This window comes from Narcine bancroftii, chromosome 12 (assembly GCF_036971445.1).
Source record: "Narcine bancroftii isolate sNarBan1 chromosome 12, sNarBan1.hap1, whole genome shotgun sequence".
Taxonomy (NCBI): domain Eukaryota; kingdom Metazoa; phylum Chordata; class Chondrichthyes; order Torpediniformes; family Narcinidae; genus Narcine; species Narcine bancroftii.
In genome coordinates this window covers 16,784,024-16,798,382 of record NC_091480.1, presented here as the reverse complement: position 1 = coordinate 16,798,382, position 14,359 = coordinate 16,784,024, and the positions used below count along the sequence as shown (strand labels likewise).

The window sequence follows — 14,359 nt, the reverse complement described above, 5'->3', positions numbered from 1 at the left end:
ATCTTCCCCCCTCCCCCTCACCTTAAATCTAAGCCCTCCTGTTTTAGATCCCCTGTGAAATGACTGATCATTGAAAGCAACCTGACAATCTCCTCCTTCGACACCCTGTATACTTGTATCACAAATTTTGGGGAACTGTGTACTTGTGCCTCTAAGTCTCTCTCTTACCACACTTTCTAGGGCCATGCCAGGTTTAGTGAAGTGCAGCACTTCACCCTTGTCAGATTTTTAAACTCCATTTGCTCTTCCGTGGTCTAGTTTCCTAGTTCATCTAGATACTGCTGTTACCTTGGATAACCTTCTTTATTATCTACTAAACCAGCAACAGACTCAGCAACGGCCCTGAGGGACACCACTGCTCTCAGACCTCCAATATGAAAAACAACTCCCACCCTCAGATTACTTTCTACGAAGGATCCTTTGAAGTTGATCTGTTTTTGAAGGTGTCCTTGTGATTAACACAATCCTTTCCTGCAGTGTCTGGTAAACAAGAAATTTTCATGGAGGGGTAGCACTTGTATGTCTTGGCACTAAAATCTGAGTCTTGGCAATGATTCAGTTTGTGATGCTTTAAGTTAGAAAGTGCTGATTATCTGTTATTTTGAGGTCACACTTCAAAGAAATGCAAGGAGCATCATCAAAGGTGTAATTACACAAGTTTTGAAACTAAAGCTTGAAAGGAATCACGTTACACAAAAATATACTTTCAGGAGTGAGGTATATGCTTGCAAATAAGATGAAAGTCAAATGTTAAAATTTGATTTTGATAGGACAGTAGTGGAAGAGGATACCTGACGGCTCTGGCAGGGTCTTGATGACAAAACCAAATCTGGTGCAGTAGGAGAGAGCAAAACTTCACTCCCAGATGAACTCGATGCCCTTTATGCCTGATTTGACCATCAGAACAAGGAAGAGCCACTGTGCACCCCCATATCCCCAAATGATCCTCCAATGTCAGTATCCGAGGCTGCTTTCAGGAGGAGTGAATCCGAGGAAGGCATCCGAAGTTACCAGCAGAGTACTGAAAACCTGTGCTGACCAACATGCAAATGTATTCACAGCTATCTTCAACATCTCACTCCGGCAGGGCGTGGTATCCATCTGTTTCAAACAGGCCTCAGTTGTACCTGTGACCAAGAGTGTGGTAACCCACCTAAATGATTTCTGACCAGTGGCACTCAGATCCTCAGTGATGAAGTGTTTTGAGAGGCTGGTCCTGAAGCCTTTGTAAGTGGTGATAAGGATCTGTTCCAAATTTCCTCTTGCAGCAGTGGGTCAACAGCAGATACCATCTCACTGGCCCTGCACAAAATCCTGGAACACCTAGACAGTGAAGCCATATACATAGAAAGTTTTTTATCGACTAAATTCAATGCATCATCTGCTCAAAACATCAGCAAACTCCAAGACCTGGGCCTCAATACCCCACTGTGTAATTAGATTCTAGATCTCCTCACCTCAAAACCACAATCTGTGATAATTGGTAAGAACATCTCCACAACCTTCATCAATACTGAGCACCACAGGGCTGCGTTCTAAGCCCCCTGCTCTCCTCACTTTACACCTGTGACTGTGGCTCGGTATAACAATAACACCACCTACAAATTTGCTGACAATACTTTGATAGTGTAAAACGGAGTGAAAAGTCAACATACAGGAGGGAGAATGTAAACTTGGTTAAATGGAGTACTACCAACACTCACACTCAAGATCACCAAAACGCAAGGAGTCGATTGTGGACTTGAGGAGAGGACATTCAGAGGTGTTCAATCATTGGGAAATCAGGTGGAGAGAGTAAGCAAATTTAAATTCCTGTGAGGTTACTACTTTGGAGGTACTTTCCTGAACCCAACGCCTGAATGTCATCATGAAGAAAGCACATCAGTGCCTCTTAGGAGGGTGCAGGGGTTTGGTATGACAATGAAAACCTTGGCAAACTTCTACAGACTTCTAGTGAAAAGCTGCATCATCGCCTGATATAGAGGCACCAATATTTCTGAATGTTAAACCCTGCAAAAGGCAGTGGACACATACCAGTACATCATAGACAAGACTCCCCAAATTTGAGAAAATCTACATGGAACACTTGCAGGAGAGCAGAAGTAATCATCAAGGATCTATACCATCCAGGACATGCTCTGTTCTTGCTGCTGCCATCAGGAAAAAGACTACAAGACTCGTACCACCAGGTTCAGGTACAGTTGCTAACCCTCTCCCATCAGACTCCTGAACAACAGTCAGAGACTCATTTAAGGACTCTTTCTTTGCACTTTATTTGTTATTGAATATTTATTTTCTGTTTGCACAGTTTGTTTTCACTTCTTGCTTGTTCTTTCCTTGAGTACAGTTTATTTTTTCATTTCCAATAAGTATAAATTCTGCCTGACCCCCAGAAAAAAGCTCAAGGTTGTATGCGATGTCATTCAGACATGTACTCTGACAATTAAATTTGAGAATGGTTTATCAAAACTGCTGTATAAATAAATTGATATTTTTTTCCTGCCATGTTTGTTTCTATTTTATGGACAAGTCTGTTTTGTAACTTATGATTTGAATAATTTTAACACTGACTTCAGGGTTTTGGGAAATGTTTTAAAGAACTCAATAAAATTAAGATCTTTAAAAAAAAAACCTGCTGTATAAATGCTTTCTTTTCATCACTGTGACACAAGGTTGAGGGAAGTCAGAAGATACTTAAGGGAAGACATTTGCATGGATTAGTATAATCAGGAATGTTACAATAAACTATGTTGATTGATAACAAGGTTTCAGTGTGAGGATGTTAAAAGAAAGAAATAAGGAAACCAGTGAAGGAATAATTATAATCTGCTAAAGATCACAGAATATGGGGATAATAGTAGAGGGCTAGCATCTCAAAAAGTCAGGAAGCAATGAATCATGTAATTACAGTTCTGTGAGTTGAACCACTGTAGTAGCAAATAAATAAAATTTATTTTTAGGAATAAAGAAATAACTTAAAAAGTAAACATGCATGTTCTGATTGAGTGGAATCAGAAATTTGTGGACTCAAGTTCTACTCCAGAGACCTCATCCATGACAACAACTTGAACAAACCTTTGTTCAGATGAAAATCACTACTTCAAGAGAGTATAGGGAAAATGGAAATAAGTGGTATAAAGATAGGACATTGGTTTGGTGATTGGGCAAGGAGGTGTGAGGCCAATCCATGTTGGTCGGGAGAATAGTGCAACATTTCTAAATGCAGAATGATGAATGAATATTGGCATTCATAAAGTTATGGGTATCCTTCTTCACAAATCACAGATAATTGTTAAACTGGAAAGTCTGCAGATATTGTAATAGTGCAATATACCAAAGTGCAAGAGAAACTCGGCAGATCACACACCATCTATAGGAAGCAACAGCTAACCAATGTTTTGGGCTTGAGCCCTTTGTCGTACCTTGAAATATCTTTGACCCCAGGAACATTATGAACTTCTGGTTTGCATTAGTCCACAGCTGTGTGCATACGTTAAAGTTTGATAGATTTCTGGACACTAATGGAATCAATGATTTGAGAGATAAATTCAACCAAGACCCTATTGATCAGCAGAACATAAGCAATGGGATACATACTTGGTGCTGGTCCCCTTATAATTGTAGAAAAGGTGGGTAATTAAAATGGAAAAACCTATTATTGAAATCACTGAAAAACTGATGATATCTCAGAGAATCTGATGGGCAGAATGGTTGCAATGTTAATAAATTTTGAAATTTTTGCTGGCAATTTACTTTGTTTAATTACTTTAGCTCCTATCAGTGTTCATTTTTTTCATTTATGTAATTTTAAAATCTCATCGTTGACCTTTTTTCGGAGAACATTTAAATTTTTTTATTAGCAGTAATCGTGCTACTGCAATAGAATTGAACATTGAACTTGTAGTACAGAAACAGACCATGTTATCCTTGCCATACACAAACACGCTGGAGAAATTTAGCAAGGTCACGCAGCATCCATTGGAAGCGAATGATAACTACAGTTTTGGACTTGGACCTTGCATCGCAGAAACTTCAGTTATCATTTGCTTCCTCCTGCGTGACCTGAGTTTCTCCAGCATGTTTGCGATTTGTATTGAACCCCAACATCTGCAGACTTTCTTGTTTGATTCCATTGTGACCATGGGTCCGTTTCTCTTCTGAGCTGGAAGAACTTTGGTTCAAGAACTATTCTTGAAATTTGAGTTCAAAATGTTGGATTAACAACTTTGGAATGAGATATCAAATCCCATTCTCCAGAAACAACAGGACTGGCCACATCAATGCCATGGCCATAAAGGCAGATCGGAGGTGGGATGACCCAGCTCCACAAAACCCATCTGCTCTCTAGAAGCCTATTGGGAATATGATGGGATGCTCTACATTTGCCTCAATGTATGTCACGCCAAAACATCCAAGAAGCTTAACACCATTCTAAAAAAAAAACCCAATTTGCTGATTTGACACCCGATCCATCTCTTTGCTGCAGCGTGTCTCTTCAACTAGATGGGCTGCAGTAAGATTACTTCAACAGCATCTCTAAAATGGACCAAGCGTGTTGGAGCTCGAGTACCTTTCCCCTCCTCCTCATCAACCATCTCGATTTAGCAATAACCTTGGCTTTGATCGCATTTGTTGGACTCTTAAAGATGGGTAACAGCGGCCTCACTCGGAACTGCACGTCCCGATTCGAATTATTAATGATGATTTTGTATTTTCCTGCCTCCCTAGAGGTGGGAAATGTGTTCTCAGTCTCTTGATCAAATCCATGCGTAATTTGAAAGGTCACTCCTGAGCCTTCGAGGAAAGCTTATCCAATCCCAACCGCTGGGGTGTCAACTCCGGTTCTCGCACGATGCTGGTCGATCACTGAGTGGCTCTTCTCGGGTGCCTTTTTGTCCCAACAGGGAGGGGCAGGCGTCCTGTTCACGCCATTCGGCGCCGAGCAGCCGGAGCTTGCAGGCTGCAGCGAAGGGAGGGAGGATTCGAACCCATTGCCCACAATGCAGACATCCCGTGTCCTGACGTCAGATCGGCACAGAGGACAGCAGTCGGCAACCGTGGGGCTGGGGATGTAGGTCGAAGGGTGCAGGCAGGGGACGGCATTGTTTGCAGACCGGCAACCCGCCTCGCATTGTACTTCTCGCGTTGTTCGCCTCGGCATCTGGCTCGTTGCTGCAGAGAGAGTTAAAGGGGGGTGGATGGGCTGGGGACGGGGGTGATGCACTGAGACTGCATTGGGTCTGACTGCTCATTTCTCTCTCACTCCCATCCCCCCCCGCCCGCCCGCCCGCCCGCCACCACCCTCCGGGGGCGCGCATTTATTTTTGTTTTCGCCGTTTTATTTTTCTCCTGCCGCCGCTCACAAAGATGATGGAGCTGGACGATGGCGTGGTCTACCAGGATGACTGCTCCGTGTCGGTCATGTCCGAGCGGGTCTCGGGCCTGGCCAATAGTATCTACCGCGAGTTCGAGCGCCTCATCCACCAATACGACGAGGAAGTGGTGAAGGAGCTGATGCCGCTGGTCGTGAATGTGCTGGAGAATCTGGACTCGGTCTTCACGGAAAACCAGGAGCACGAAGTGGAGCTGGAGCTACTTCGAGAGGACAACGAGCAGCTCCTTACCCAGTACGAGAGAGAGAAATCGCTCAGGAAACAGGCAGAGGAGGTGAGTTTCTGTTCCCCATCCTTTATAATCTGATTCTATCAACCCATCTGTGCTCATTTCATCTTTCTGACAGTGGGGTTTATTGTTGACCACATTGTGTTCACGTCAACTCGAAAGTTATTTCATTAAAATATTTCAAATGTCCATATTATAGCCTAAAATCGCAGCACGAAGTGTTTTGATCTTTGATTGGTTTCTCTTACCAGGTTGCTCAATCGAATAAGTTAGTTATTATGTCAGGATGTTGATTGGGTTCATCAACTCCATGTGGTTGTGCCATTAAAGGATCATCAAAATGTTGCCATTTTAGATTGGATTAAATATACTGATTTATTTTTAAATTGGGTAAAAGTAATTCAAACCCTGTTTCAGCATTGAACAGCGGTTGTTGAGGTTGGGTTTGTTAATATGGGGGGATGGGGAAACAAGGATATCATCGAAACCTTTGTGGTTGAGGTTCTGTGGGCCTTCACTGAATAGAATCATAGAAAACTTTCACCCCAGTAAACCTTCAATGAAGTAGAAACTATTGTTGAAGGATGGTGGTTGGGGAGAGAAGCAGAAATGAAAAGGAGATAAAGGCACCATGAACGTATTTAATAAAAAAAACTTGAAAAAATGATGACTGCTACACTGTTAATACTAAAGAATCTATAGTAATCTAAGTTGAATTAATTTCTGCCCAGAATATATAAAAAATAGAAACAGCGCAGGACTTGTTATTGACTATCCTGACACTGATTCCGGATTCCACAGTGGAGGGAGAAGAGATTGATTTCCCCAGATGACTCGTCAGAAAATGTAAAGGATCAGCAGTGTCCTGATAGGGCATGTGTGTTATGGAGATTTATAGAACGAACAGGCAGGTTCTTGGTGTGAGCCTTAACTTGTACCACGTTTCACTGATCCTGAGGCACTGGTGGGTTCCTGATAGTGATCTGGTGATTCTGTTTTGCTGAGTGAAAGGAGGGGAATATTGGTGAATTCTAATTCAGATCATGACCAAGTGGTCTCTGCTGAATTTGGGAAATGGGCATAAAGCTCTGCTGGGATGATATCCCAGTGGAAAGAGAAACACTTGCATTCATCCAGCAACTTTTTATTGGGCGGGGTGGGGGGGGGGGGGGGGTGTACCAAACTTGAATGAAGTAGAAGTTATTTTTGTGAAGTAAGAAAGAGCATTTTTGAAATTTGTATCCAGCATGGTTACATTAAAAGGCAATAGGATAATGACAGTATAATCTACTTTGAGGTTGTAAGGGTAAATAGAAGGTTAAATATTTTTGAAATTATGCCATAAAATCTTTGATCAATGGAGAGGGCAACCGAAGCCTTGGTTGATTGTCTCAACCAAATGGCTGCATATCAGCCAGTGCAGTCTCTTGGTTCTGGATTACATTAGATTTTTTTTCTAAATACACGGAATAGAATTTGAACCCACAAGCAATTGACTTGAGTAAGAATCTCATAGTTGCCAAGAAACTTGATTGCAGTTGCTGTCACTTTAATGTTGTAAGATACTACAATGTGGGTTGACTATAAGGAAACATTAGGTAATTTTGAAAAGCTAGGAGTAACGATTACTGAGTAGAATGTAAATAGTTTAAAATCGTAGGGATGAAGTGATATATCTTGCACAGGCTCTTTGGCCCAACTTGTTCACGCTATCCACATTAGCATTCTTGGCTAGTCCCATTTGCACATTTGGTCCATATCCTTCTAAGCCATTACTATTCAGATATCTGTCCAGATGTCTTGTGAATGTGGTAATGGTACCACTTCTATAGATTCCGCTGGCAGCTCATTAGAGATGCTGACTGTCCTCCTAGTGGAAAAAGTTGCCCCTCTTAAATCTCTATCCTCTCACCTTAAACCTGTACCCTATTGTTTAGCTGGGTGAGCATTCACTTTAGGTGAGCATTCACTTTATCCATGCCCATCATGTTTTCATAAACCTCCATTAGCTCATCCTTCAGCCTCCTATGCCTTAAGGAAGAAAGGCCCAGTCTTTCGGACCTCTCTCTGTGACCCACTCGAGTCATCATAGAACTGAACCCTTGGGTCTCTCTGTTTCACATCGCTCTCCACGGATCTCTCCAGGATGGAAGTACAGTTCGGCATTCAACAATGTCATCTGCTCTAAACTGATCAGCCAACTCCAAGACCTTGGCCTCAATATCCTACTGTGTAATTGGATTCTGCATTTCCTCACCTCTAGACCACAATCAGTGCTGATTGTTAAGAACATCTCCTCCACAATCTCCACAGAGCTACGTTCTCAGCCCCCAATCTACTCTCTTTACACCTACAAGTGCTTGGCTCGGTATGACAACAACACCATTTACAGATTTGCTGATGTTTCCACATTAGAGGGCTGTATAAAAAGGAGTGATGTCAGCATAAAGGAGGGAGATTTAAAAATTGACTGAATGGTGGACGAATCATTCAATGTCACCAAAACCAGGGAGCAGATTGTAGACTTTAAGAAAGGAACACCAGAGGTGTACGACCCAGTGATCATTGGGGGATCAGAGGTGGAGAGGATGAGTAAATTTAAATTCCTGGGAGTCACTATCTTGGAGGTCCTTCCCTGGACCCAACATACCAATGTCATTGTGAAGAAAGCACATCAGTTCCTATACCTCCTCAAGAGTTTGTGGAGGTTCAGTATGACATTGGAAACCTTGGCAGACTTCGACAGATGCATAATGGAAAGTGTGCTGACCAGCATTATCACAGCCTGGTATGGGGGTACCAATGCCCCTGAGTGGAAAGCACTGCAAAAGGTAATGGACACGGTCCTGTACTTCACAAGCAAAACTTTCCCCACCATCAAGCAGCGGACAAATGGGATGCACACCACCCAAGACATGCTCTGTTCTCTCCACTGCCATCAGGTATAGGTGCCACAAGATTTATACCACCAGGTTCAGGAATAGTTGCTACTCTTCCACCATCAGACTCCTCAACAGCAGACTCATTAAGAGGCTCGTGTAAGGACCCTTACTTTACATATTGTTTATTACAGAATATTCTTTTCTGTATTTGCAGTCAGTTTGTTTACATTTCTCTCTTTTGTACACGTTTTTTTTTCTTGAGTACCATTTACACTTCCAATAAGTAGAAATTTTACCTGGCCTGCAGGGGGGGGGGGGGGGGGGGTGGGGGAAGTCTCAGTGTTGTATTATGTCGTGCATGTACTCTGACAATAAACTTGAACTTGAAGTCAGTAAACTTAATGGGCTGCATGGAAGATCTCTTGCTTTTGTTGGTTTACCTTTTCCATTCCAATATTTAGGCTTCCCCTCAATTACCAGGTTTCATTAAAAGTTATGAATCCAGAATAGAAATAAAATCTTGAGTATGAAGCCTTATTTTAATAATTTTAATTGATCTGCTTTAAGAGATTAGGTTAATTATCTCTTTCAACCAAGATGCATTTTTCATGTAAACATTTAAGCTTAAAAGAGTAAAGAGAGATTTATACATTTAGTATGACACAATGTACGGTTTCACAGTTCGGCGGGCACCAACCTCCTTTGAAGAAGACCGCAGAGCCCACCTCACTGACAAAAGACAAAGGAGGAAAAACCCAACACCGAACCCCAACCAACAAATTTTCCGCTGCAACCGTGTCTGCCTGTCCCGCATCGGACTTGTCAGCCACAAACGAGCCTGCAGCTGACGTGGACATTTACCCCCTCCATAAATCTTCGTCTGTGAAGCCAAGCCAAAGAAGAAATGACACAATGTGCATTGTATGATGCTATGAATGTCATTTTGTATCCCACGTTGATGTGCTAGGGATGCGAAAACATTGTGCTCCCCTGCATTGATATCTTTCATCTCGATGAGTACAAAAAATTCTTGAGGTTTTAAAATCTGTACTGTACACTTTATGGATTATTCATGAGTATGTGTCTCTACCCCAGCATGGCATGGGATAATTGTAGTTAAGAGTTCAGACAGACCTTGAATAATTTTTTATCTAATTCTGTCTCAACACTGCCAAAGATTAATTATGCTTCCCCAGTTTGCATCCTTTGGGATGCTGGTAAGTTCTCGAGGAAGGCAAGAGGTGGAAAGAGAAAACTAAATCAAATGTTGTGGATTATATTGGTACATGGAGCTATTCCAATCCAATCACTTAAATTACCTCCATATTGGCTCATATTAGAAGCTCTATGTTATTGCTCCATATTAGTGTACACAGCTTGCATCACACCTCTATTCCTTTTCATGCCTGATGTGATCCACATCAGGTAATCAATCTGGAGGAGTTTGCAGCATCAGTGACCAGCTACATTAGTAAGAGTACTAATGACGTCACTGTGCCCAAGACCACTATTACTTGCTCTAATCAGAAGCCATGGATGACTGCGGAGGTGTGTGTGCTGCTGAGGAACCTAGACTCTGATTTCAGAGCGGACAATGAGGTATCACTAGCTATTGCAAAAACCAAGCTGTCTAAGGCCATCAGGGAAGCAAAGCATGTGCATGCCCATAGTCACTTCCTGGACAGCAAGGAAGGGCATCCAAGATATCACCAACCACGAGACTACGCCATCTGCCTGTGCTGGTGATGCCTCCCTCCCAGATGCACTGAACAGCTTCTATCCATGTTCTGAGGTGAAAAGCAACATGGCGGTGAAAAAGACCACCTCTTCTCCAAATGACCAGATGCCGTGTCTTACAGTGGCCGATGTGGAGAGAGAGCTAAGCAAGGTCAACCTTCGGAAAGCTGCTGGACCGGATAGCATTCCCGGCAGAGTGCTCAGGGGATTTGCGGTTCAGCTGGCAGATGTTCTCACTGACATCGTTAATCTCTCCCTGAGCAGCACCTTGGTTCCAACGTGCTTCAAAGCTGCCTCTGAAGAAGATTCATGTAGAAAGGAAAAAAGCAAATTACCAACTTCCAAAATTATTATTGACGCAAAATCAACTAATCCCTTTCACAATAGATAACCTTTCCTTTAAAGAATGGGAGAGAAAAGAGATCAAAAGAATAGAAAATTGTTTTTTTGGAAATAATTTATTATCTTTTGAACAAATGAAGTACAAATATGGTATAGCTCACAGTACAATGTTTGCATACCACCAACTGAAAACCTACTTAAAGGACAAATTGGGAAGCAGGCTGAGGTGACCAGAAGGAAGCAGCTTTGAATATGTGATTAAAGACACAATGATAATTAAAAGATATATAACAAACATGTACATCAAGCTGCAAGAGAAAGAGAACAATGAAATAAGCTGTAAACCCAAACAAAAGTGGGAACAAGATCTAAACATAAAGATAAAAAATGAAACATGGGAAAAGCTATGCTCCGGAACTATGAGAAATACAATAAACACGAGGTTACGCATGATACTATATAATTGGTTACACAGGCTATATATCACGCCCCAAAAGTTAAATAAATGGGACCCAACAGTATCAGATAGATGTTTTCGCTGTTAAGAAGGAAACGGGAACAACAGTACATGCAATTTGGGCATGTGAGAAAGTGGAAAAGTTTTGGGAAGATCTAAATCAGGTATTAAATAAAATCACAAAAAGCAACATACCAAAAAATCCAGAGATCTTTCTTCTAAGTAATATAAGAGGCAAAGAACTAGGCCTCAAATTGGTTGAAGCACAAAAAATATTTATTATGATAGCCTGAGCTGTAGCAAAAAAAATGTATAATGTCAACCTGGAAATCAGAAGAGAGACTGAGAATACACCAATGGTACATAAAAAATAACATATAATTTAAAAAATAAAGTCACAGTATTCGAACAAATTTGGGAACCGTACATGGAACACAACAGAGAGGGCCTACTGCGGACCTCCACCCGCTAAAATGATAGAATGAGAAGATGACGAAATGAACTGACCCAGTGTGTAAAAGTAGATGACACAATTTTCTTGTTTATTTTTATTGTGTGATGACTTTGTTTAATGGGTTTATTGTATTGTATATGTTGAACGTTGAGTGGGTGGGGAGGGGGGTGGGAAGGAGGGAGGGAAGGGAGGGGGGAAAAAAGGGGGGAAAATGACACTGTGTATATTCAAGAGGGAAATGTTTGTGTGTATTTTGGTTAATATGGTTCATAGTGTGAAAAATAAAAATAAAAAAAAAAGCTGCCACCGAAGTCGTCTGTGTCCTGCCTCAATGATTACCGCCCTGTTGCACTCACGTCTACCATCATGAAATGCTTTTGGAGGCTCATCATGGGACACATCAAGCTCCTGCTGTCCCCTGAGCTGGATCCCCTACAGTTTGCATACAGATCTAACTGCTCTATGGACGATGCAATCATCACTGCTCTCCATCTAGCCCTCACCCATCCAGAAAATAAGGACATGCATGTTTGAGTGCTGTTTATTGACCAGTTCGGCATTCTACACAATCATACCTCAGTACCTGTAAGGAAAGTTGAGCCTCCTGGGTCTAAACGCTTCCCTCTGCAATTGGATTCTTGACTTCCTGTCAGGGAGACCTCCGGCAGTTCAGATTGGAAACAGCACTTCCAAGGCCATCACACTGAGTACAGGGCCCCCCCCCCAGGGCTGCATGCTTCGCCCACTGCTTTTCACTCTGCTGACTCATGACTGCAGCAAAGCACAACTCGAACCACATCATTAAGTTCACTGACGTGACCGTGGTGGTCCTTATTAGTAAGAATGATGAGTCAGCCTACTGAGATCAGGTGCAGCCATTAATGGACTGGTTCAGAGCCAACAACTTGTATCTGAATGTTAATAAAGCAAAAGAGATGGTTGTTGACTTCAGGAGGGCCCGAGGGGGACCACGCTCCACTGACCATTGACAACTCTACTGTTGAGGTTGACAAGAGTATAAGGTTCCTTTTGTGCACTTGGTGGAGAATCTCCCTGGACCCTTAACAACAGCTCCATAGCTAAGAAAGCCCAGCAGTGCCTCTACTTCCTGCAAAGACTGATGAAAGTTGATCTCCCACCCTTCAACCTCACCTCATTCTACAGAAGATGTATTGAGAGCATTCTGAGCAATTGCATCACCACCTGGTTTGGAAGCTGTACCACCTCAGACCGTAAGACCCTGCAGAAGACAGTGAAGTCAGCGGAAAAGATCATTGGGGGCTCTCTTCCAGCCATGATGGACATCTACAATACACAATGCATGCAGAAAGCAATAAACGTTGTGAAGGACTCCACCCTTCTGCCATCTGGTAGGAGGTACCTAGCTCTTGGGCCCTTGCGTCCTGATTGGGCAATAGTTTCTCTCCCACCCCTCCCCCCCACCCCCCCCCCCCCCCCCCCACCCCCAAGCCGTCAGGCTCCTGAATTTTCAGAATGTGTGGATAGTGTATTGGGGACTTTTATTGTATGTCTTAATATTTTAAGTTTTTAAACTTTATGCAAATCTGCTCTGTGATCCTTGAGAAATGTTCTTTTGTCTTTATCTTTCAATGTATGGTATGAATGACAAATAAAGCTGACTTGATTAATGTATCTGTGTTATAATGGCATTAATTCACTCATTCACAATAATGGACTCACACTTGATTGTCCATTCTTTATTACAATTCAACTGACTCCGATATATTTGCTGTTTCAAGTTGAATTTTCCTTATTTCCAATATCACACCTTGACTCTCATTTATGTATACTGGCAAGTAAGATACATCATTAACCTCATGTATCATGCTCTTACGATCAATGTTACAATTTGGATAACTTGGAGACTTTTCTATTATTGCTTTGCCCTTTCCTGTACTGTAGCTTGACTTCCTTGTACATCTTAATTCCAATCCTTACCCTCATTGGAGGTTTAAAGATTGAATTATTGAATTATTTATGGCTTTGGAGTTTTTCCCAGTGCTGTAAAATGTAAATATTGTACAGTAAAACCCTTGGTATATAGCACCTATTTGGATTGGTAAATGCCAGATAAGTGATTGTTCCAGTTGCTTGAGACTCATTCTTACAATGCCTAATACACCTGCATGAAGAATAAACAGTTTAAAAAACAAAAATACTATATTTGCATTGAACAAAGTCCACTTGCTTGAATGTATGCAGTATTATACACCTTAAAGCATTTTACTTTATTTTCAGTCACCTTCTTTGAAAACATTTAATTGTTGCTGCAATTCCAGGTTCCTTCCCTTCACGGAGCCGACCGAAGGACGAACAATAACATTATAAATAATTAACACCCCTCTCCTTCCCCCGTTGACAGATCAAGTCTTACTAAATATACTTAATAATTATACTAATAGAGACTCTTACCAAACAAAGATAAGGAGATGCTTGAAGAGTCACCCCGACTGCGAACTGCATCAACCAGCTCTTCATCCTGTGTGACGCCATTTTATTCAAGCAGCTGCTACAAACAAAGCACGGCCAATGGAATCTGTTGGGTGAACATTTGCTCCCATCTTCACCAAATGTTCTTCATAGAACATTTACAATTTGAAACCTTTATTAAAATTTTTATTTATTAAAAAAAATATATCTATTTATTTATTTTCCTTTTTTGTCAATTGCTTGAAGTTTCCGGCTTAAATTCCTGATAACGGGGATTTTTATGTAATTGCCATTGCTGTTACATGGAATTCAATTTCTTGTGAATTATTCTAGCCTGCAATTTATTCAATGCAATAAATGAATTAATTGCTTAAAAATGGTATGCAAATTAAAATGTGTTCCAATTTCCTTAAC

At 41.6% G+C, this 14,359-nt stretch overlaps 1 protein-coding gene across 5 annotated transcripts in view; it reads left to right on the top strand.

The window, feature by feature from the left end:
• The first annotated feature begins 4,770 nt into the window (after positions 1-4,770).
• mapk8ip3 (mitogen-activated protein kinase 8 interacting protein 3) overlaps positions 4,771-14,359 on the top strand; it is a 408,818-nt gene continuing 399,229 nt past the window's right edge. For 2 of the 5 annotated variants that reach the window (XM_069906190.1, XM_069906189.1), the window contains exon 1: positions 4,771-5,667. In XM_069906190.1, coding sequence (XP_069762291.1) covers positions 5,368-5,667 — 300 coding nt within the window. In that variant the 5' untranslated portion in view covers positions 4,771-5,367. The remainder of the gene's footprint in view (positions 5,668-14,359) is intronic. The other 3 variants (XM_069906187.1, XM_069906191.1, XM_069906188.1) reach the window with 3 other exon arrangements.